The following is a 23,404-nucleotide window of genomic DNA, read 5'->3' as shown; positions in this document are numbered from 1 at the left end:
GATGTACGGAATGAAATCACCGCACACACTCAACCACATTGTCTCGCGAACTGTCTGAGCGTCACTCACTTGGGTTTGAAAGTGCGCATAAAAACAAAACTGAAAGTTATACTGATATAACTGATATTGTTAACAATATCAAACATATTAATTATGATCTGAGACAAAAAAAAGGGAGCAAAATATTGTTTGGAACGTGTAGTGCATAATCTACACATATTTTCTTAGCTGGTTCAACGTTACTTGCGATAGTAGGTGATTTTGAATGTTGCTTCCAGTTATTTACCTTTTTTCATCGTGGTGTACTCTTGTCACTTTCCACACTTGTAATTAACAGAGACACTTTCATTTCCCTTGCACCGGAAGGGATTTTCTATGTAATCGTGTCTGTTTACTTTGCTGAATCTATTAATCACATGCAATTTGTTTTTTGCATCTTTCTGGAAGAAAGTGCATAGACATTTCTGCCCTTTAGCATACTTGCTTTCTACATAATGCATTGATGAAGGAGGAGGTATGCATTCTGCATGTGCCGTTTTGACAAATATATTCTCTATATTCTTCTTTTGTTAGAAAGGCACCTCATGGTTCAATTTTGTATGTCATTGAATTTCGTCGTGGGGTGAGGTCAAGATGAACAAAATATTTTCAGGTCTGATCTGCTTAGGGCGACCATAATATTTTGACCCGGAAACGGGACATACCACAGTCAGTTTAGCCCCTCCCCGTCGCCTTCTGAAAAATCGGTTTTGCCTAATTATAAAATTATTGTTACTATTAAAGTATGGGTCACATAACACAAACAATAAATGAAGTATGATCTCTCGTCAAAACGTATTAATTATTACAATCTTGGTATGACTTGCATAGTGCTTCTGGTCCCTTCTGGTCAACTACGCTGAAGTTGAGGAGTACATATTTATCAGAAGAACCAATCTTATTGAGAACAACTTTATTCTTCACCAACCGTTCATAAAACTCCCCACATATTTGACACACAATGCGAGATTTGTCTCTTGAGTTTGTGTCAAGATTCAGGAATTTAATTTCTAGTTGCATGTCCCCATTGACACTACATATACTCTTCTTGGCAATGCTTATTCATTGCTCTACAAATAACGGAATACAGACACAAAACAAAACAACTTGGGAAGCGAGCTAACTAAAACAGTAAACTGCTGTTTGCTGGAACATTGTCGACGACAATGGAACATTTTGATTGTTATGGAGGAGAGCAATGCAGTCAAGTGTTTTGTCACGGTATTGCCATGATTCTAGCTTAAAAATTCCATCAACTTTGTTTTTAGCGTGAAATGTCTCTGAAATTTAGATTTGGTTTCCAAGGTAACTCCTAGGATTATATAAAACGGGACAAGTAGTGGTTTTCAATAATATCGACGGGACACGCCTGTAAAACGGGACTGTCCCGGTCAAAACGGGACGCATGGTCACCCTACTGCTACATTGCCTTGGCTGTCAAGTTTTCCTATCTCTCCTAATTTCATTTCTTTTATCTCTATCTTTCTTTAAACTTTTTCCTCTCTCTCCCTCCCTCTTCCTTCATCTGTTTGAATCTCTATCTCTCTCTTATTCATTTCTTTCTGTATTTATTTCTTTTCCTTTCTTTATCCGCCGCCTATATCCTTCGTTCTCTGTTTCAGTTCATATTTCTTCCTCCTTTGTTCCTGTCCATATTTCTTCCTCCTTTGTTTCTGTCTTTCTATCTGTCTCTCTTTATACCGCCTTCTTTTTATTTCTTTCCCTACATGCAATTCTAGCTATAATATACAATTTGACCAAGATCAGAATTCTCTGCGCACTTTAGTCCGCGAATTTGCCGGGGACATTCTTATCTTGGTTAATCTGTAAATGATAAGCATCAAGTTACAAGATTTGATTTTGATAAGAATTTAAAATTTTGGATGCATGAGCACTTAGGCTAACTTGCACCCGTCACGTTATACGGGGTCCAGCCACTTACCATAACTAAAATAACATAGCTGTAATGTCGTGCAACTAAAATATGAAATTATTCTGACTTCGGTTAAAAGCTGAGGCTGTAAAGGGGCACTCAGCACACGTAAGGACAAAAAAACAGGACACAACACAGAATTATACTGGCCATAGGACCAGACGCCATAGCCTCGTTCGTCTGCAAAATGCAGTCCAGGGTGTACTACGTGGAAGGTTACCCCTTACACCCCTCAATTTACAAGATATTTACTTTAAAATATTCAAAAAATTACATCAGAATACAAAATTACCTGTTAAGTAATCACAAAATACAGTTTTTTCACATAATATTGGTACAAAGTCAATGCAAAATTCTAATTTTGCCTACCGTCCAGTATAATTAGACCACGTTTATCTGTGATTAGACTAAGCGAAAGTGTTGTGCAGCATTTTTGCGGACCCCGCGAACATTCAAAACGCCGGCAAATATCGGCCGGCATCGGTAAATCGGTATGGAATCAGTCCGATATTCTTTAAATTTGTCCGGAACTATCTATTATACTGGTGCCTTTCTTTCACATAAATTTTTAAGGTATTTATCTGTCAATCCAAGTTATATTATTTTTTAAATATACAGTATTAGTTTCATATAAAACTGCAGAAATGAACACAGAAAACAATAGTGAAGGTCAGCTCCAAGATTACATGGTTATTTGAGTCTCAGGTTTTTCTCTCTGAACTATCACTTTCTTGTAGAAAGTTCTACTCCGATTCAACTGCGAGTAGTAGGAGTTGGGTCCAATTATTGTACTGTTCATCTTTGACCTCTAGTCTTCTTTTTCTTACTTATCTGTAAATCGGTTTTCCATTTCTTTTCCCCCTTTCTAAAGCACGTTGGAAAGGAATAACTCCTGGAAGATCGTTCAAAGGGCAACGACATTCGTCCGTGGCGTGATACCTTGGACTTGACTCACTGACCTGCCTCGCTGCACGGGAAGGAAGATCTGCGAATGAATCGTTTTACAAACAGAGCACGTCTTTAGTGTCCGGTCGAGAAGTGTCGTCAATGCTAAGACGACAAGGCAGGACACGAAAGTATGTCGCGTCAAACAAAGCATCACCTGTTCTGATCCATATGATTTCGGCACGTCCCCGTGTGTCGCCTGCTTTCTCTACTTTCCTTTCATTGTGGCCAGGTCGTGAAAAAGTGCACAAGACAAAAGGCCAAAGGGTGGGGAGCGAATAAGGCTGTTAATTGGTGGCCTTTTCGACGCTTTCCGCCGTGTCGTAAAACGGGGCTGTTCAAGTAATTCGTTGCTTTTCTCACTTCGGTTGCAGTAGACGGGAGCTAATATTTTCTGGTTATTTTCTTTATTTATTTTTTAACCTCTACGGATGTTTGCAGAACTGTTTTCGGTCTACTTTCTCAGTTCTAAGAATTGAAAGTCGGGTCTTGATACTACTCTGTTGTCAGTATAACCTGCAGAAGAGAAAAAGCGCCATAAACATTTTTTATCACGCACTAAAGGGTCATTTCCACTACGGAACTTTTTTGTTGTCTGTTTTCGGATTCGTATGAACAGAAATCTGGGATCATAATATTTCTTCTTCTTCTTCTTGATACATTTTCGTTTTAGCCATGGCAGTGTAAGGATAGGGTTATTTTTTCTTTATCTTTCTGTTGAGGTTATTTTACGTCGCTTTTCTTCCTCTTGGATTAATCTCGACGATGAGGATCAATGGTGAAATGGGACGGTGGGATAACCACGATACATCCATGCCTTAACCAAGGTTTGTACCTGGGGCATCGGTCTTCATAGCGCGTTAAACCAACTACGTACTTCGACACGGGCGAAGCTTCAGTAATAAATGGAACATTTTAAACCAAAACGACACAACAAGCTGCACGTGTCGCTTGGGCTGGGCCGTTTTCTCAAAACCGTGCATCGTGTCGCCTCTATTGTTAACGCATGCGTGGAGAATGTTCTGCTTTACACTGAAGAGGCTCGTCTCACTTGTCGTTTCGGTCTGAAATCTAACAGGCCTATTTTGCATTAATGGTATAATTATAAAATATGGATTAAATCAAAATTATAACAATAAATACATTGTACTCATTTCGGTACCGCTATGTATTTTCCAGTATATTCTACAATTATATGTGTATATGTAGCTATTCAATATATGTAATTATTGCACAAGTCTTTGTTCTTGCATACAAGAGATAGATTCCGTTTGGTTAATTTGATTATTTGTGATTATATATTCGATATTACTTGTATTATTGGTCATGTATGTTTATATGTATTGTAGTTGTAGGCCTTCTGTAACTGGAGGTTCATTTAAATAAATAAATAAATAAATAATAAAGATCCAACATTTGGTAAAAATATCGCATAAATTTAAACGATTTTGATTTTATTTCACGAAGAAACACTCACCAAACCTATGTCCAGCCAAGGACTTGAACTAGGAACCTTTGGTTGCGAACGAACGCGCTCTCCACTTTCTCTCCTTGAGGATGAGTCTTACCATGAAATGGTTCATGAATGAGGTCTTTATACTATTGTTTAGATTTTTTAAAAAATGAAGTGTATTTGTGCGTGAGCATAAACACAGTCACTTTCCAATCAAAGGTGCTTTTCGAACAAAAATGGAACGTGGTTTTCCATTTATTGGTTAATATTTGGGAACGAATTTGATGCTAGTTGTTTCCGTCGTCGCTTAAATGTTTCGCACGTTCTTGAAAAGCTTTTAAGAAGCGGATTTACCAGGGAAGGGAAAATTGGACCTGTAACATGCAAATGAACGGAGAAAGGAAGCGAAGTGCTGCGATGTTATTATTCTGGGAAACATTCCGGTGAGTTATCGAAAAAAAGGAAATGTTGGCTAAGGTTTTAAAGAAAGAAGCATTTTCGAAAGTTCACATTCCCCGCGAGAGCAAAAGAATTGGCGTGGTTCCAGTGTCTGTACAATTAATTTTATATTCCGTAGTGGTAATACCGTGGGGGGAACTACAGAAGATGGTAGAAGATTTTTTTGATTAGTATAAATAATAATGTGATATGAACGTCAAAAATTTGAATACAAGAAAGAAACATCATACAACTTAACCTAAAAGTCAGGCTTAGCAAGAACTCAACCCAGAGTACATGACGTACTGTGTATTTATCTATCAATACATTCCTTGTGTTTTTAAGGTCCTACTCTTCATATCTCCTTTCAGTATTTTATCCATTTTACATCTTGCTTGTTATTTACATACATTTGCGATCTCATTAATGAAGTTCCCTGGTTTAAATCCCTTCCTAAACTCCGTACCAGCTAACTATAGACCAGGCGAACGAGAACAAGTCTCTGCGCAAGTAGTGACGCGAGACGGCTCCACCAATGAACAGTGAGAGAAACGGGATTGTGTAATGGACGACGGGAGTTACCCGATTTCCTCCTTCGCTATGCAGCGTTGCAAACTTTTGAAAAGGATAATACCGAACACACATGGCAAACGAACCGTATTTTTATCTCCAGGTCCGTACGATTGGTTTAGGAATTTCTTAGGGAAATATTAGGGATAAAACTGCAAGAGCAAATTTTGACAAGCCGTGTATTTAGTTTACGGACTAAGGTCTGGACCGTACGTCCGTACATGTACGGTCAGGACCGTACGGTTGGCAACACTGCGCTTTCACCACTAGATCTTCCTCCTCCTCCTCAGCCGATATGCACGGCCCTACTCTACAGTTAGGCTTTATGAGTGCCTCTTCATCAGCAGCGTGACGTAAAGTAGCGAAAAATACAAATAAAATTATATACAGGAACATCTATGCCTTGCTCAGAATTCGAGCTTAAGAGTTATGCTGACAATTTCTCAGTGGAGGTAGACATTGAAGTACGGGACAAGCCAGAGACACATGTTCGTGTCCCGAGCGAGCCTGCAATTACTTTTGCTAACTTCCTACGATATTAATGTACGAGGGCAAATCGAAAAGTCTTTGCGCCTAATTTTTTCTAGCTTGTTATAAGTGTTATTACAAAAGCGAGATATACGAGCATTGCAGTAGGCTTTTCTTGGAACGGCCCTATTGTAACTTCCGATTTCTTCCACGGCACGGCGCTGTTATCAGTTGACAAAGATGGCCGGAGTGCTCAGGAAGTCCTTGTGGACATCATCAAGAAGCTTAGGAACCCACCGACACGACACCTTTCGGTATCCCAACGAATCGTGAACAATGTAAACACTACCATAGGAAATGCCAAGTTCAGTGGCAATGTCCTCCAGATGAACACGTCGATCATCAACAAGGATAATGTTGTCCGATGTCAGCGAGGAACGAGATCGGCGCGATCGCTCATTGTCCTCCACATTTTCCCGTCCATTTTCAAACTCCTTGTACCACGACTGCACACTTCGCACTGATAAACACTTGTCCCCATACACGGGCTCCTTTTCCCTGTGGATATCTGTGGCTGTTTGTCCTTTGTACCATAAAAAACGAATAACACTTCGCTGGTCATATGGCGTGAACTTCTTGAGCACTTCGGCCATCTTTGCCAACTGATAACAGCGCCGTGCCGTGGAAGAAATCGAAAGATACAATAGGGCAGTTCCAAGAAAAGTCTGCTGAATTGCTCGTATATCTCGCTTTTGTAATAACACTTATAACAAGCTAGAAAAAAATTAGGCGCAAAGAATTTTCGATTTGAATTATCTATCTCCTGTGTATGCCGCGATATGATGCAGTACAAATGAGCTAGCTATCACAGAGAATGTATTAATGTGCCAAATGCTTTTAGGTTATGAGCTAAAACGCAATTTAGAGGGCTACATTTTTTTAACCTAAAATCAAAATATACACAATAAAAATGCACTTATGACCTGAAATTTCCATAAATGTACCCTCAAATGTAGAAATATGTGCCTAATGTTAATGTAAATTTCTAATAAATGGTACTTTCTCATAGCTTTCTTCATGGAGCGGAGTATTTGCGTAAAGATTGAAAAAATAAAAGAGAGCCATGCAAGAAGTAATGAATAGGTCCATTTCTTAAATTCAAAATATCAGTACCTAGTACTGGGATATTTTCTCACACATTTTAATGATTTCAATTTTTGATTTACAGTGTATTACATTCACTACTTTGTGTTTTTCAGCCGCAAAGCCTTCTATCTAGATAAGCTTTATACTACTTCGACTTTATACCTTGAAATAGCAAAATATGCTGAACCTGAGTGATAAATTGTTAAAATATGCTCAGTCCCAAAGAAATGGCCAAACATGCGTACATATCTGCCGCTCTATGTAATTTATGAAGTAGAAATTTCTTATCGTAAAACATCTCCAAAACCGAAAGATATAAACAATCGCTACTATTTGAGATGAGCAGCCTACAATAATTCCAAACAAAAATCATGAAAGTGTTGTCAATCTGAATAAAAAACATATAAAAAGGTAATAATATCAATATTTGCAAATAAATAATCTTCTTCACAAATCATTATCTAAGATCAATATATATCTACTTATTTATATTTTTTTCTGTAGTATAGTCTGCATATTATGGAGATAATAATATTAATAGACGTGGTTTGTATAATTCACATACAGTAAAACCTCGTTAATCCGGACACCGGTAAGCCGGACTTGGCTTAATCCGGACAGGCATAAGGCAAAAGTCCCCCCCCCACAAAGCAGAATGCAAGGTTTTAAATGTAGCTAGAAGTTAGCAAGAGAACTTCCCAAAGAAAAGGTAGTCAAACACTGATGAAATTCTGTTTCCCGCAGATTTGTACTGTACTGCATACAGTGTATTTACACCTATGCCCTTTAAATACACCATAATAAACATGTTTTGTTACTATAAACGGAGTTTTAATGCACTTACTACTGTTCTTTTAGGTTATTTCAGTTAATCCGGACTTTCGTTAAACCCCCCATTAGTCCGGATTAACGAGGTTTTACTGTATATTTATTCTTCTTCTGTGTGATAGCGCATATATGGCGCTTTTCATTATTTATACATAAGATTTCCATTTATATTGTATATTAGCCACTACAGAAAATTTTCCTTGTTGATGGCAAACAAATAAATAAATATGCCGTAGTGGTGAACCTTACCGTAATTAGTTTCTTATATCACGAATGTCTACATAATATATCGCTCTTACAAAAGTAAGAGCGATATGTTATATATATTATTAAAATTATATTTATATTTATATATTTATAAATATACATATAAAATATAAATGTATATTTTTACATATTTATGTTATTGTATTATATGCTCACATGCCTATGTATTATTTAGGAAAGTAAAGTAGTGAAACTCTTAGCTGTAGAAATTTAATTTAGCGAGAAAGAGGAATTATCATTAGTTGCATTCTGTATGTTCATAAAACCTAAGAATTCACAATGAATTTAGGTTATTGTATTTATAAGCATCTATACATAATTAATATTTGATAAGATTTTCGTATAGGTTAAAATCTAAATTTATGTTACACAATACTGATAATAAGGCACAATACTCACGCTGGGTAATGTTTTATATTTTCACAAAATGTTTGCCCTGGTTTTGCACAGTTGGGTGTCCTTCCCGGCGGAGCTGGTAGGAAAGGGTAGTCCCCCCTGCACCCTCCATAGTGATCGCACTGTGGATTCGTGTGGAGTGGTAAAAGCAGGAGCAGAGATATAAAACAGGACCACATCTGCAAAAGCAAAAACAATAACAAAAATTACGAAAATGAATTGTAAAAAAATAATATTGCAGAACATCTGTCAGGTTGTTTCCATGACAATAAATATCCTGACACACTCAGAAACCCGCTCAATTTCTCTGTACAAATAGGTTGCGTATATTTAAGGGGCAAATGAGGGAATGCTGACACCTTTCTTAGTACCGAGCGACTACAAACAAAGGAACCTTCGGCCAATAGCCTTCGCGCATCTTCCCCTCCATCCGTTCAATTCGGGCAATACGGATGCGTGTTCCACTCTACAACTTCCCCTCCACGCGCGAGTACGATGCACAGGACACGCGGTTCTGCGCAGGTCCTTTTGCCTGTGGTCCCACTATATTTGAAAGACGTTTGTATCTTTGTCACTGCTGACCTCCGTGGCAGAGTCGTTCGCACAGTGTGCTACGGCGCCGTACGTCCGGGTTCGAATCTTAGCCTGGGAATGGTTGTTCTTTGTGAGTGTCTCTTCATCAATATCATCATCGTCGCGATTAGCCAAAAGTGGTAGAAAATCATCGTAAACTAAACTAATTTAATTAAATTTCGTAACTATACTTGGTTCTATTTTATTATCAGGTATTAAACATATCTATGCTTCGGTTTGCATAAGCATAACCCAACTCGGGACACCTTGATTATAACGTGATAGATCATATCACTAGAGCATCAATGAGAATTAGTGATTATGAGCCTCACGATAATAACACATACATTATTCTTCGTTATTTTTAGTTATATTTTCCACCTGACTATAATTATCATTATTGTTAGTATTATTGTCGCGGTAGAGTGCTCATTGAAATCAAAGATTCACATGCTTCATGTCCAACGGCTGCTATACTTCTCACAGTGAAACACAAACAATTTAAATCGCATGTAACTCGAGATCAGTGAATTTATCATACCTAGGTAAATAAAATAACGTCAACTCCCAAATGTAGAAAAATAAAAAATTATAAACCTTGAAAAATTTTTGTTAATTAGGTTACATTGCACTTTTCTCATGAGTTGATTACTACGTGATTGTTATTACCAAAATATTTTTAAATCATTGTGTTAGATCTCCAGTTTGAAATTTTCAGGGTAATATATTATTTGCACTATTTGTGGTCACGTCGATGGCAACGTTAATATAATTGTATCTATGTGAGGAAGGGTAAGGGGTTATGACATGTATTTTTGTATCAAATCATGAAACAAGTCTTTGAGTTCAGGTGAAGGCCATTCAATGCTTTTCTGAATTTGACACCACTGTATACATAGTACAGTGGGATGCACAAATATTGCTTGGCAAATTGTCCATGACGATTTGCATTAATATTTCTCTTGCTTCTACGTGTTTTTTAAAGAATTTATTTTAATGTATGATGGTGCAAAAGTTGTGAGCAGCTTGTTTGGCGTTTTGTTTCATTTCGTGAAGCTCTCATTGCGTAAAACAAAGCCAATGTTGCTTGTACAGTGGGATCCATAAGTATTACCGTGCAAATTGCCCATGACTATTTTCATTAATTTTTCTCTTATATCCTATGTGTCTTTAAGCGATAAATTTTTATATTTGCTGGTGCAGAAGTTGTCAACAGCTTGTTTTGAGTTTTCTTTTAATTCTTGAAGCTCTTATTGGATAAAATAAAGTGCACGAATATGGTGATGGACAATTTGCATGGCTATACTCATGGATTCCACTGTACAAGTAACGGGCACTTCTGAAAGTCAATGGCTTCATTACGACCCGTGTCAGCTTGGCGGTCATGTTAACAGCACCCTTCTTGCCATCTTGTGGCTTTATATGTAAAACGTTCCAACGAGTTAACGTATGCGATCTGGCACTGTGAGTTTCAGGAAGTGGAAAGGTTATACTTTATTTTCTCGTTATAGTGAACTGGCAGATAAAAATGCTAAAGGAGCAAGAATAATGAATCATAGAACGAATATATTGCTACCAAATACAAATCTGTTCCAAGAGAAAACAATAGCATTCAAAATGATTGGGAGATATGGGTTAAACAAAAATTTACACATATATTGAGTCATTCATACAAAAATGTACAAAATTTGCATAGTAGGACACCATGGTTTTATACATTCAATATACCTAGAAAGTTTTTAATTTTAATAGTAAGATTGCGATCAGATGACATCAAATTAAATCACCATTACTCATAAAATTATTGTACCAATGTGTAAATGCAAACAAAATCAGGAGGATGCTAATCACGTTATATTTTAATGCCCTGTTTCTTGTACCAAACAAAGGGAGACCTTACATAAAAATTTAATTAAAAAAGAAATACCTATACCAACTTCTTTATCCTCTTTAATATCGGCACCAGATATAATAATTGTATTTATAATTTTTAGATTTTTTTTCATGAAATTGGGGTGACATACGAAAGTTGTATATATTTAAGAAATTGTAATTTGATGTAGCATTGTGACATTATGTAGTGCACTTGGTGTAGAGCTGGTATAACAGCTAATTCCAACAAAGAAAGAATCCTCGTTACAGCTATTACAATTGCCAATCTAAATCGCAAGGGTAAAGTCCATCCATTTCTGATGACTGCAACTTAACAAGAGATCGTTTGAAACTAGTTTCTTTATAATTTCTTTGCAAGTTAGATCTAATGGGCAACTTAGATGCGAGCATATTACGGCTTCGTGAACAGGAAATGAGACTTTTCCTTTTTCTTCTGCTCGACTGACGTTATGCAACTGCTTTGCCACTGAAAGCATTTCTTTTCGCTGAATTACGACTCAACAAGATGAATGACAGCTCCTTAGTACAAGTGTAATCTGTGTAGGTGGCGGCAGTGTACATGAAGACATTTAGTGCCTGGCAGTTTGCGACACGGTTTTTATCGCTTCGTTGAGCACATAAAAAAAAGGAGAAAAAAGGTCCTCGTGAGGGAGTCAGCACAGCGCTGAGGAAAAGTACAAGTTCTAAATTAGTTGGTCAAGGTCTGGAGTAAGAATGTGAATTCGCAGGACAAAAAAATTGGGAGAGGCTGTGATTGAAGGATTAGTGATCGGGGGAAAATGAAGCAATGAGCTCGTATCACAAACAGCAATCATTCCAGACAGGAATGCCTAAGATTCATATTAGATGAGGATGGAGCTCCGTTTATTGCATATATGCTAAATAAGCACATTTTCATTTTCGCATTCAGTTAATTGTGTAGTCAACAAAAAAGTCATGGAATATGTAACAGATCAAAAGAAACATAGCAAAAAATGAGCAGCACGAAAGATAGAAACAATTGAAAATTCTTCCCAAAGCATAGATAAGTTATAATCGAACTGAACCTACATGTTTAAGTACAGTCTGTTCCAGCAGTGTGTGCAGCAACGCAGCGCATAACGATAGAGAAGGGGAGAAAGCGAGTGAAAGTAGTAAAGCAGTCCGCTGCTGCAAACGGCTGGTAGCTGTAGTTGCGATTCCTTCTCCATGCGCTCCCTTTCCCCTTTCACGTGTTCATTGGTCAAGCCCTATCACTACTTGAGTAGAGGACGACATGTTTTCGTTCCCTTGCTCCGCATATTCCTAGGACAAAGTATAGGATCCTAACCTCTGAAATGGGATTCCCCGATGACATCATCGCCTTGCAATCAAAGAGACCCGGGTTCGATATCCGGTGGAGGCATACAGTAGTACGTATTCAAATTTAAACTGTAGGTCCAGTCCCAATTTGCTTATCTATGCATGAAGTGGATTAAAACTTAGACTACAAGATGTCTAAACGGATTAAAACATTTTATTATTATTATTATTTCGTCAGTGGGTGAATTGCAATCATTGCGACACCTTTGTTTTTCTTAGCAATAATTTTAGATTACGACATTTTTTGCACTGTAGGAGAAAGGGACAGAAAGAAATGTTACCATTATGTCGGCTTTCGTGGAATCTTCTTTTACTGCATGTATCTCTCCTTTTCTACGTTTCCTTTCTCTTTCCCGTAATATATTTCCCCCTCTTTGTCTTGACGTTTACGAGGAGGCCCCAATTACGACTATTGTTCCAAAGAATAAAACACGTAGAGGGAACGAAGAACTGGTGTGAGGGGTCAAACTCGATGGACGCCATGTTTCCGCTTCCTGATTTGCACATTTAGCCAGCTTCGGCCCGGACACTCGTAGCTTGCTGTGACACAATCGAGACAGATGTCCTTCATCACTTCAAACACCATCATTTCTCTTTAAACGAAAGCAATTATTAATGCAAATAAGATATTCCCCCGCAACATCCGAGTTTTAATTTATTCGTTAAAAGAACTGGTATTGCATAACCTGTTCTGGAGGGCAAGTAGCACTTCCATGTTCATTCCTACACCACGCACGTTCACTTTCTCTGCTGTGCAATATGTATGTGATGTCACGTAAATTGTGCTGTGTATAAATAGTTCCAGTGTCTATTAATTAATATTCCAACGGCTTAGCAGAGCAATTACCGGCCCCAGTGGTGGAGTGGTTAGCATATCGTTCTACGACCGCAGGGATCCTATGTTCGAATCTTGGCCTGGGCATGGATGTTTATGAGTGTCCATTCATCAATTTCATCATATCATCACTCATCCCTATCTTCGCATATTAGCCAAAAGTGGCACAAAAGCGAAGTAAAATAAAGCATATCAATCAATCAATTAGCAGCGCAATTAGGGAAAGAAACTGTTCGTATTAAAGTTGTTGTTGTTGCTGTTGAGTTGGTGTTCTAAGTCCACTTTATGTACAGTAAGGCTAATTGGGACTGGACCTACAGTTTAAAGTGGGATCCGAACCACTATGTGCCTCCACCGGCTATCGAACCCGGTACCCTTTGATTACAAGACGATCGTATTAAAGTGTAGTCAGCATTAGATATAAGGAAACGTACCTGTTTACGAGCACTGTTACCTGACGAATTCGTTTAATAATACGACATAGCAATTTCCAAGAAATCTCTTCACATGCATGTTACGTGCTTAATTAACAAACTGACTAACTAACTAAACTAAGCAACGACGACAAAGCAACGCAACAACGCAGAATCGCTCCCCCGTGACACCTGTCACGCGGATTAAACAGTACATGAATTATAATACGGTCACGATAAGTGCCTACAGTCGGAGTTACCGAGAATAAACCTAGGAGGATTTGTTTTCAAGCACCTGAAATGACGTTACATAATACTACGGTGGTTCAGAATATACACATATATTAGAACACAGATAAATAGACAGTACATCTTGCCCTCTTTCACTCGATCTCTCATTCATACACACATTCCATGGCATATTGTGACAATATGACAATTACAAAGGTTAGATTAATTAATACTTTGACCATACTCATGCTATTTCTTGGCCACATTGCCTTTTACAATTTGCCGTTTAGGATTTTAAGTATAATGTGAATAATTGTTCTTTGTGCGAACCCTTTTATCTTTTCTGAAGGTACAAATATATTTCAATGAACTATTGTTTGGCTGTTAACATAAACTCTGATCTATAACGTTGATTGTCCGCCGGAATACCGATGTCTAGTTATGCCCTAGCACTGATTTAAGTTATGCAATGATTTGATTTACGCAGATTCGCGATAGATTGGCGTCATCTCTCTCACACACGCACATGGTTGGATCTTACCTTCGCTGCATTCCCTCTGACCTGGGTAGGGTGAAAGTGGTCCTACAGTTTTAGAAGACGTCCGCACTCCAGTGTTGTACTTCGCGGTTATCCTGGTTGGCGAAAATGGATCTCCCGGCAGTTCCGTGTGGCATCATCGGACGTGTCTGGCGTTATTCTCACATAACCACACGTATGTGCACGGATGCGTTGACGGCGAGGGGGAAACGACCCCCTTGGGTCTACTCTGTTCTACTCCATGGCTCTAAACACTCACGCGAGTAAAAGACAAATCCAGACCACGGGTCTGATCGCGACTCGCAGCTAGGTCGCGCGTAGCTCACACTCCGCTGGCGATTCTAGGCAAACTGTGTTTTCGCTATTCCGAATCATCCCTTTTATTCAAGATTTGAACGTGGTGACGCTCTAGCATCTGTGTTTATGTGTCTATTTATTGTTTCTGGTGCTTTGACCGCTGTCCTCCTATCCTGGTCAACGCTCAGTCCGATCCTTAACCTCTGGTAGCACCCCCTCGTGCAGAGATTAGGCTAAATCCTCGGCTATTGTGTCAGGCACGGACAGTGAGCGCCATCTCCACAGGGTATCATCTTCCATTGTATCCAGCGATAGATCTTTAATAATTCATAACTCCCGTAGTTCTCTTCTGATTAGGTTCAAATCTTGGAATCAGTGCTTTCATGATGTGGTCTTCCGCTGGTTAAAATCTCATCCAATTCGGTTCATTGGTTTAGAAGTTGCTCTTTTCCTGCTATTCCCCATATGAATGCATGTAAATCCGGATTCGGGCGAAAAACGGTGGTTGAGCAAGCTAGTGTTGGCTAAGGCAGTCGCTAGACACCTTTATTCGCGACGGATTTTAATATTACCAATTGTAATTAATTCTTAATAACGGGCAATTAGATCAATTACCTGTTACTCAATATTTGACCGTTATATGCATTATACAAAACGCATTGATTCGTGTAAATTAATTTACTGGTTTCATTCTCATCTTTATAAATGTAATTCAGTACAAATATTCTTCACATTTGAACGAGATATAATGCTTATTTTTATCATAAAAAACTTTCGTTTTCGAACTAAGCAACTTCATGTTTTATCATTGTTCATGTTCAAAAGATTTAAATTTGATTATGTCATAAAGGATAAAGTAACCTAAACTAATGCTTGGTAAAGAATTCTGAGGAGGAACTGTTAATGGCTTTGTATACCTCAAGATACAGCTACATAATCAAGTATTAAAACTGACAACTTACATGGGAGACTAGTGATAAATCTTTGTGTAACGTCTAGTGTAAATTCATATGTTGAAGCTTTAAAATATGGTAGCAAAATAAGAAAAAGAACAGATACTAATTTCCATTTCTTCTTCGATAAAGAGGGTTAAATTCATGGCGTTGTACGAAAAAATGTATATAGATTAGGTTGCCATCTTTCGAATCCGGAAGAAATTAAATGTATGTACAAGAATTTACCCAGAGAGTATTGATATTTTGCTACTGTTCTTATTATGTGTGCGCGCAATGGTAGCGTCGTCGCCTTGTAATCAAGGGGTCCCGAGTTCGATTCCTGGTGGAGGCACATAGTGGTTCGGATCCCACTTTAAAGTGTAGGTCCAGTCCCGATTAGCCTTACTGATCATAAAGTGGACATAGAACACCAAATCAATCCAATCCAATCTTATTATGTGTGTTGGGGTTTTAACTTGAATATATCCAGTGCTGAAATGTTCCAACTGTTTCATCAAGCGTTTATGATTTGAAGAATATATACTGTACATAAAAATTCGAAGACTGATGATTTTGGTATATTTTCTTAAATGTCTTGTTGCTACAATCTGGAAATAAAAATAACTGATGAAGAAATATGTAAGTACACAAGGGGTAAAAATGAAGTTTTAATAAATAAGAACTTACCATTCATCAATATGTCTTTCTACGGACTTTATAAGCGCTTCTTATCGTTTAATACAAGATTATTATTTTCATGCTGGCAGCCGACAAGAAACGTACTTCCAGTACTCAGAAATTCAGGATATTTGGTTTAGGTATCATTATTAATTTTAACTTCCCCTTGGGAAGTTGTTTTAAAGGGAAGAAAACGTAGTTATTTCATTTCTCCTGACTACAGGTTTGCATGTCCTAAAAATAATGTTTAGATTTCTGCATTTGTATAACTTCTATCGTGATATTCGATTGAAGAGTACTTGTAATTTATTCTTGTTTTATTCCTAAAGCACCTAATTGTACTTTAAAAACAATGAGCTTCATATTTGCCATAATAGCTGTCAGTGAGCAGATGAACCAGCTCACTCAGCACATTCATTCAGTAGGCTGCTTCATGATCAAGTCCCTTTTCATAAAACTTGGGACAGTTGCCTGGACATACAAGATCAAGTTCAAGACTTACCATGGCGGGTTAACTTATTTTGAAATTTCGACAACTTCCCTGGCTTCTAGTTCGTGTTGTGGCCTTATCTTCATGTCTTGGTGCCAATTCTTACTTTTGTCTCTTCTGTTCCTTTTCGCACGGCTGGCTTTTATATCGATGGATTGATTGATTTGGTGTTTAAGTCCACTTTATGCACAGTAAGGCTAACCGGAACTGGACCTACAGTTTGAAGTGGGATCCGAACCACTATGGGCCTCCACCGGGTATCGAATCCGGGATTCCTTGATTACGTGGTGACGACGCTACCACTGCGCCATCACGAAGGCCTTATATCGATGGAGATTATGCTTCTACCACGTTGTCAAGAACAGTTTACTGTCTAAACCGTGACAGTGAACATAAAAACTTCAACTGTATGACGCATTTTTGAGAGCTTGCGGTTGACGACTAACCTGAATGTTGAACTCTAAAACAAAAGGAAAGAAAATGATCTGGAATGTTCATTTTTTTGACATGGATGTAAAAAATATAAGTTTGATGTTAATTTATTTTGCCGTGTTTAAAGTTATTTGTGTTTAATGTAGTATAAATGTGTTGGCATTTCTTAAATAGCGGAAGATTAAAGTATAAACCGTGATTGATTTTTTGGGAATGTCATAGTTACATTAAGTATGCCATGTGTATAAGAGAACTCATCACAAGCTAATAGCTAAGTGTTAAAATGTGGTTTTCTACACGCATAGGAGGTAATGTAAAGTAATGTGTTGTTGCTCTTCGCCGCTAGAATCTACGTAGTCCGATTAAGGGGGAGTGACTTAAATCTACAACACCTTTACACAAATCGGTAGGTGCGTGTCAACTGTCATAAGTGATAAACTATCAGTTTACCATATTGCAATATTGAATAATTTGTCAACACCAAAAAAAGCAACTTCCGCATTGCGTAAAAAATGGGCGGAACCTTCTGCACGAAAATGAATGCCTGGAACAATGCCACGGTGGTATCTGTCCGCTTTTTATTCCAGACTGGAGAACAGGGTAACGAACGCAAGCTCGTGGTCTCTACATTTCAGCGATTGAATTCGGAGAGTTGCCACGAGAGCAGGAACCGGAAAAGCCCAGATGGTTTTGCAACACGTGTTTGCATCAGTGCAAGTGAGTCCAGCGGTCCAGCACCGTTTCCTCCTGTGCGAACTGGATGTTCAACTTCCTTAACCATACGTTTGTTGTCAGGCTTCTTTCTCCTCCACATATCTCACACGTCTGTTCCCTTCTGGACGTGGGCAGGAGATAAAATATGGCACCTACCTGTCTCGAGGTGTGTGCTTGGACCACACCCGTATTTGGAACAGGTAGAGGAAGGGAAATGAGAGGAGAGACTACCGTCTCGCGATGGGCTTATCGGCAAGTACGTTGCATCCGGATTCTCCTGTTTCCTTGCATTTGCCAACGAAAGCTTCCACATCTTCTTTTTGAGGAGATTACAAGAATTTGAAGAAGTAATAGCGCGTTGAGTAAGTCTCTGCAGTTTCTATTGAAAAGTGGTAAGAGGAACAGAAAATAAGCTGTAAGCATTTGCAATTTTGGCGTGCATATCCGCATTGATGCTGAGTTTGGTAAGATCTTTGGTGCGTGGGTAATGAAGGCGTATCTCTCATTCCAGTTCTTGGAAGTAATTTTGCAAGTACTATCTAAAACTCAGTGTCTCTATCACCTATCCATAGCGGCAGACTTGCGGAAATTCTTGCGGAAGGGAAGAGAACATTAGTTCTTGCAAAGGAAGGAACATTATTCTGTCAGTTTGTAAGTCCTGTAGCCGCAAGGGCGGATTGGAGAGTATTCGAGGGGAGATCCCCCACCCCCACCTCCACCAGAGACGTCTCAATACCAAAATTGATTTGATCACACTATCACCGTTGTAACCAACAAAATCAAAATATCTCAGAAACAGCACGACAATCAGCTACGAGATGTTGCTTTCTCTTAGTTCTTCTTGCAAGGTCATTTCACGGGGAAAAAAGACTTCCATCTGTCCATAAAAGGTACAATTAATACGAAAATCATACTATTGATGCTAAGAACAAAGTTCCATCACCTTTACATCTCTGCCACCAAAAACTTTGGTTACAACGTTGTTCGTAGGACCGGTTGAATCATGAGTAGGCTAAGTAACAATAGTTCACCGCTCCACATATTCCCCAAGGGGTCCCTGGTGGAGGCCCATTTTACAGTGGTTCGGATTCCACTTTAAACTTATGTCCAGTCCCGATTAGCCTATCTGTGCATATAGTAGGCTTAAAATAAAAATTCAAATCAATCCACACATTCACGACTACAATTAAGCAAATCAATCCCCGAGACGACCAAATCCAACAAATAATCTTCAATTAACCTACCGAACAACAACAACAACAACAACAACAACAACAACAACAACAACAAAATCATTTGCTCACCACGAGGAAACACTGTTAATCCGTCACTCGTTAGACGCCACCCTATTGTGTGTCCTGATTTTTGAGTTAGCAGACCGTAAATGCAAAGCTACGTTGAGAAATGTAATCCTGGAAGATTGAAATTTGTGTTATCGTGCTGGCAAAAATAAAGCAACAACTATCATTAACTTGTCTTTCACTATGGTAACGATAAAGGTAGAAATATTATAAGCGTAACGAGCTCTGAAGATGTGAATGATATCACAACAATGGTAGAAGTGGGTGAACGCAGAGAATGATATCCTCCAAGATAAGAAAAATGAAATAAACCTTCCCCCGGTTAATGCACTGTATCCATGTTGATCCACATGAGGATTTCCCTTCATACCCCAAAACTCTACCAAGCCATCCCCCACACACCCCCAGCAAGGAATTTCCACTTCGAGTACTGGTTGGTATACATCTAACAAAAACGAACTACATTAATACTCAAATGATTCTAAAAGGCTGTTACGACCAGGTTTGTTACAGGTCCAGGAATTTTAAATAAATTCAATTTCGGTTCAGCAGAGAAAATCAGCTGGATGGATTCTGGATCGTAAATAACCTTTTTAACTGTAAAATATTGTAATCCGGTCCAGGAACCTTTCTTAGTAGTTGAATTATTTTTTTAATAAAAGTGGCTAGAGATAGTATTATATCTAATTATTTTTACCCTTGTAGATTTATATTATTATTAATTTTTTTATTATTATTATAGTATAGAACCTTTTTATCTGTAAAGTATTGCCATTCGGTCCAGGAACCTTTCTTCCGGATCAATTTAAATATAGTCCAGGAACCTTTTTTTCCGAATGAATATAAATACGGTCCAGGAACCTTTTTTACGAATCAATGTAAATACGATCAAGAAACCTTTTTCCCGGATCAATTTAAATACTATCCAGCAACCTTTTTTTCAGTAAATCAATACGCAACTTGGTCGGAATTTAAATTGTGCGAAAAAAAGGTTTCGATCCTGCAGCGGAACCCAATAGAACCTATTGGAATTTATGTGTTCTTGGACCTATATCCGGAGGGTCACCCTCATGAGGGTAGACCTCATCCTCGACCTCCGGAAGACTTGTGAGGGTTAGGGTGAGGGCGAGGGCTAACTTAGAGGGTGAGGGTGAGGAAGGTTGATTCAAAATGAACAGCTATGGTTACGACAAGAAATGGCGTTCAAATATCCGGGGTTTAAAATAAAGCAATCTTCAATAGAAAAAAATAGCTGTGTGGCTTTGATGGAAACCATTGGACATATTTCATCACTGCAATGGTATGCAGACTCTCCCCGGCAAGAGCTATAGTAAAAACCTAAGCTGTTACCAATAATTAGGGGATAACTTGATTGCAGGAGGTTGGTCAAGAACTTTCCCTCGGCTTTTCCCTCGGGTTGAGGAAGTGGTAAACGGCCGCTCATTCCAGTATCCGGAAATACGATAAATGCTTTAGAAGGTACCGGGACGGGTCAAAAATGTTAAGAGCCAGACGGTTTCAAAAGAACGAGGGAGGATGGCGATTGTCCACTCCTTTCTCATCGAACCGAAAGTGACCTCTTTTTCTTCTGTTGATTGTCTCATAATTGCGAGGATCATTTCTCCAAGTGTTCCTTTCCTGCCTTCAGACGTTTCAGCAAAGGGGAGGAGGGTGTGTGTGGAAGAATCAGGTGAACAGCGCTCGCCAATCTCTATTCCCCAGAGACCACGTGCTCCACTGCAGGTTTTTATCCCTTTCTCCATGCCTCACGTCATTCCACTTTCACCGTCTTGCCAAACCATGTGGGACTAATGAGGGAGACAACTCCCCTCCCTTCCTCCTTCGCTATTCTCGTCATCAATTTTTCCATAATATCTCTCGCGAGTCCTGTAAGAATATTTTGAGAAGTTAACTCCATTAAATAGCAACCTGTTATGTTCCATTTTCCCTCTTACGTTTTTTTTTGTCTCTCTTTTGCAATAAACAAGTTGTTTTTTAAACGGTGAATGGAAACTTTCCAGATTTTTCCAGTGAGGTAACAATGAAAGCTCCTATCTTTAGCATGCGATACGGATCGATCAAGAAGATGTGATGTCAGAACGGTGTCATTTTTCTCCTAGCACAATTTGCATTCAAGATTTTCTTTCAAGAATTCTTAAGCCGCCCGTACACGATACAATTGACATTGAAAGAGAATGTTCAAGACACAATAAAATCGACAATTGAAAGTTCTAAATGTCGACGAATTTTGAAAAGTCTACAAATTAATTCGTACACGATCATAGAAAAAAATGACGGTGATTCCACTTCTTTAACGCAAGATAGCACTGCACAAGAAAAAGAAATATACAGAAAATAATTATGTCTCGGAAATCTGAAAGAAGTACGATGCCTACTATAAATATATCTGAGACACATAACAGAAATGATTCGTCTTTGTAGCTGATCAGTGGTGATTCATTCATCTTAATTTTTTTGGAAAGTAGTTAGAAGTAAAAAAAAAATACCTCAAGATGAACAGAAATTATGTAGTCATAATGATCCAGGAAATATTTACTAACGTGTAAACATATGCTTTTACACATGATCTCCTTTCAAATATAGATAAAGTTTTTACACCAAACATTATACATTTTTCCACAAAACATTATTTTAGCAGACACATACTTACTTTTAAAATTTTGTTAGATAGGCACAAAAACATTTTATTTTATGATTCGTTACCAAATCGTATTTATCATCATATCATCACATGTGAACTGCTGAAGGAAATAACAGAAACACGATGCTCTTTAACTCTTTATGCAGTAACATCTTCTTTGGGCTAGTACTGGTACCAATATTCTATGTTTGCTCTAAAATTGCAATTAAATAAATACAAGAAAGGATGCTTGTCGTACTATTTGATATTATTATACCATTTTCTTCACAAGCTCGTTTTATGCGCCAGTTCCTTTTCGCTACAGAATAAGCAGCAAGTATTCTGTGTCCCGACTGTTGATTCAACAGCACTGAATAATTGATTTCGAAGCCACGTGCACTGATTGGTCGATTTGAGAAACGCTTCTAAATATTTCTTGAATGTTAACATTGAATACTGTGACATCACTTCATTCAAACGAGTCATTCAACATGTTGTTGGATATTAATGTAATAGTGTATGGGATGCTTAACACACGGTTCTAAATAATGTTATGCAAGCTAGAAAACGACAATAAAATGCAACTGAATTGCTATTATACAACAACAAAGAAACCATCATACATAAAGGCTAAACATTTAGTTTGTTGTCGATGTCTAAATTGCAATTAAGAGTAAAATAAATAGAAGGTATAGATGCTGAAATTATATTTTGAAATTTTCTCATCCATGTGAAAATACTAATAGTTCAGTCTTGCATGAAATTCCAAAACTTAAAGTATTATTTTTAAACAATTTCTCGTCATTTGCAGCTCAGGTTGTGTTTGTACTGCCGAGAATAACAATTCTTCTTCTTTACGTCTCGGTCTCGTCTCAAACTTCAAGACGAAACCAAGACTTGTATCGTCTCGATCCCATCCCAACAGTCGATTATGAATTACGTAAGGGGGAGGGAATGAAGCAGCTAAGAGGCAATAAAAGAGAAACACAAATGGAAAATTCCGTTCCTTCAAAGTCTCAGGCGAAGAAAAAAATCGCATTTCCGTTGCGAAGGAAGACAATGTGGATGATCCCACACTTCCGCGCTTACAAGTTCTTTTATTTTTTACGATGCCATTGGGTATTTAATGACATGCATGTTCAAGGCGATGAATTGTGTTTCCCTGGACAAGTCGCGAAAGCAGATTTTCATTAAGCTTTATCACGGAAAGCGAGGCGACAGCGGAACTTCATGGTTGCTTGTTTTGAATATATTCCATTCAAATATTTCATTGAAGTATCTCTTGCCAGGGCTAGTTGACACGTTCTCTAGATATATTTCAAGTATTATTTATCTATTAAACGTATTATTATATTTATTAATAATGACTTAATAATACTCAGCGGTGAATGATGAGACTCGGTGACGTACACAGACTTCTCTCTGGTACGGGGATAGTGTTAGGCAAATACAATATTCACAGCACAGAGAAATAAAACCACATCGCTGCAGTAGATAAACTAAAAAGTTTTATTCTTTATTTATGACAATTATAATGCGAATATACACTATCTGGCCATTCGTCACCGGACACCTGGAACGAGTACTTTAATCCGGTTTCAGGCGTCCG

At 38.1% G+C, this 23,404-nt stretch overlaps 1 protein-coding gene across 1 annotated transcript in view; it reads right to left on the bottom strand.

The window, feature by feature from the left end:
• The window catches only part of LOC145991623 (protein spaetzle 5-like), a 154,738-nt gene that overhangs the window by 60,463 nt on the left and 70,871 nt on the right, over positions 1 to 23,404 (bottom strand). Inside the window, exon 2 of the mRNA XM_083127688.1 lies at positions 8,487 to 8,662. Within this exon, the coding sequence (XP_082983814.1) occupies positions 8,487 to 8,662 (176 nt within the window). The remainder of the gene's footprint in view (positions 1 to 8,486; positions 8,663 to 23,404) is intronic.

This window comes from Lepisma saccharinum, chromosome 1 (genome assembly GCF_977018435.1).
Source record: "Lepisma saccharinum chromosome 1, izLepSacc3.1, whole genome shotgun sequence".
Taxonomy (NCBI): Eukaryota; Metazoa; Arthropoda; class Insecta; order Zygentoma; family Lepismatidae; genus Lepisma; species Lepisma saccharinum.
The sequence above is the reverse complement of the archived record's forward strand: the minus strand, read 5'-3'. Positions and strand labels throughout refer to the sequence as shown.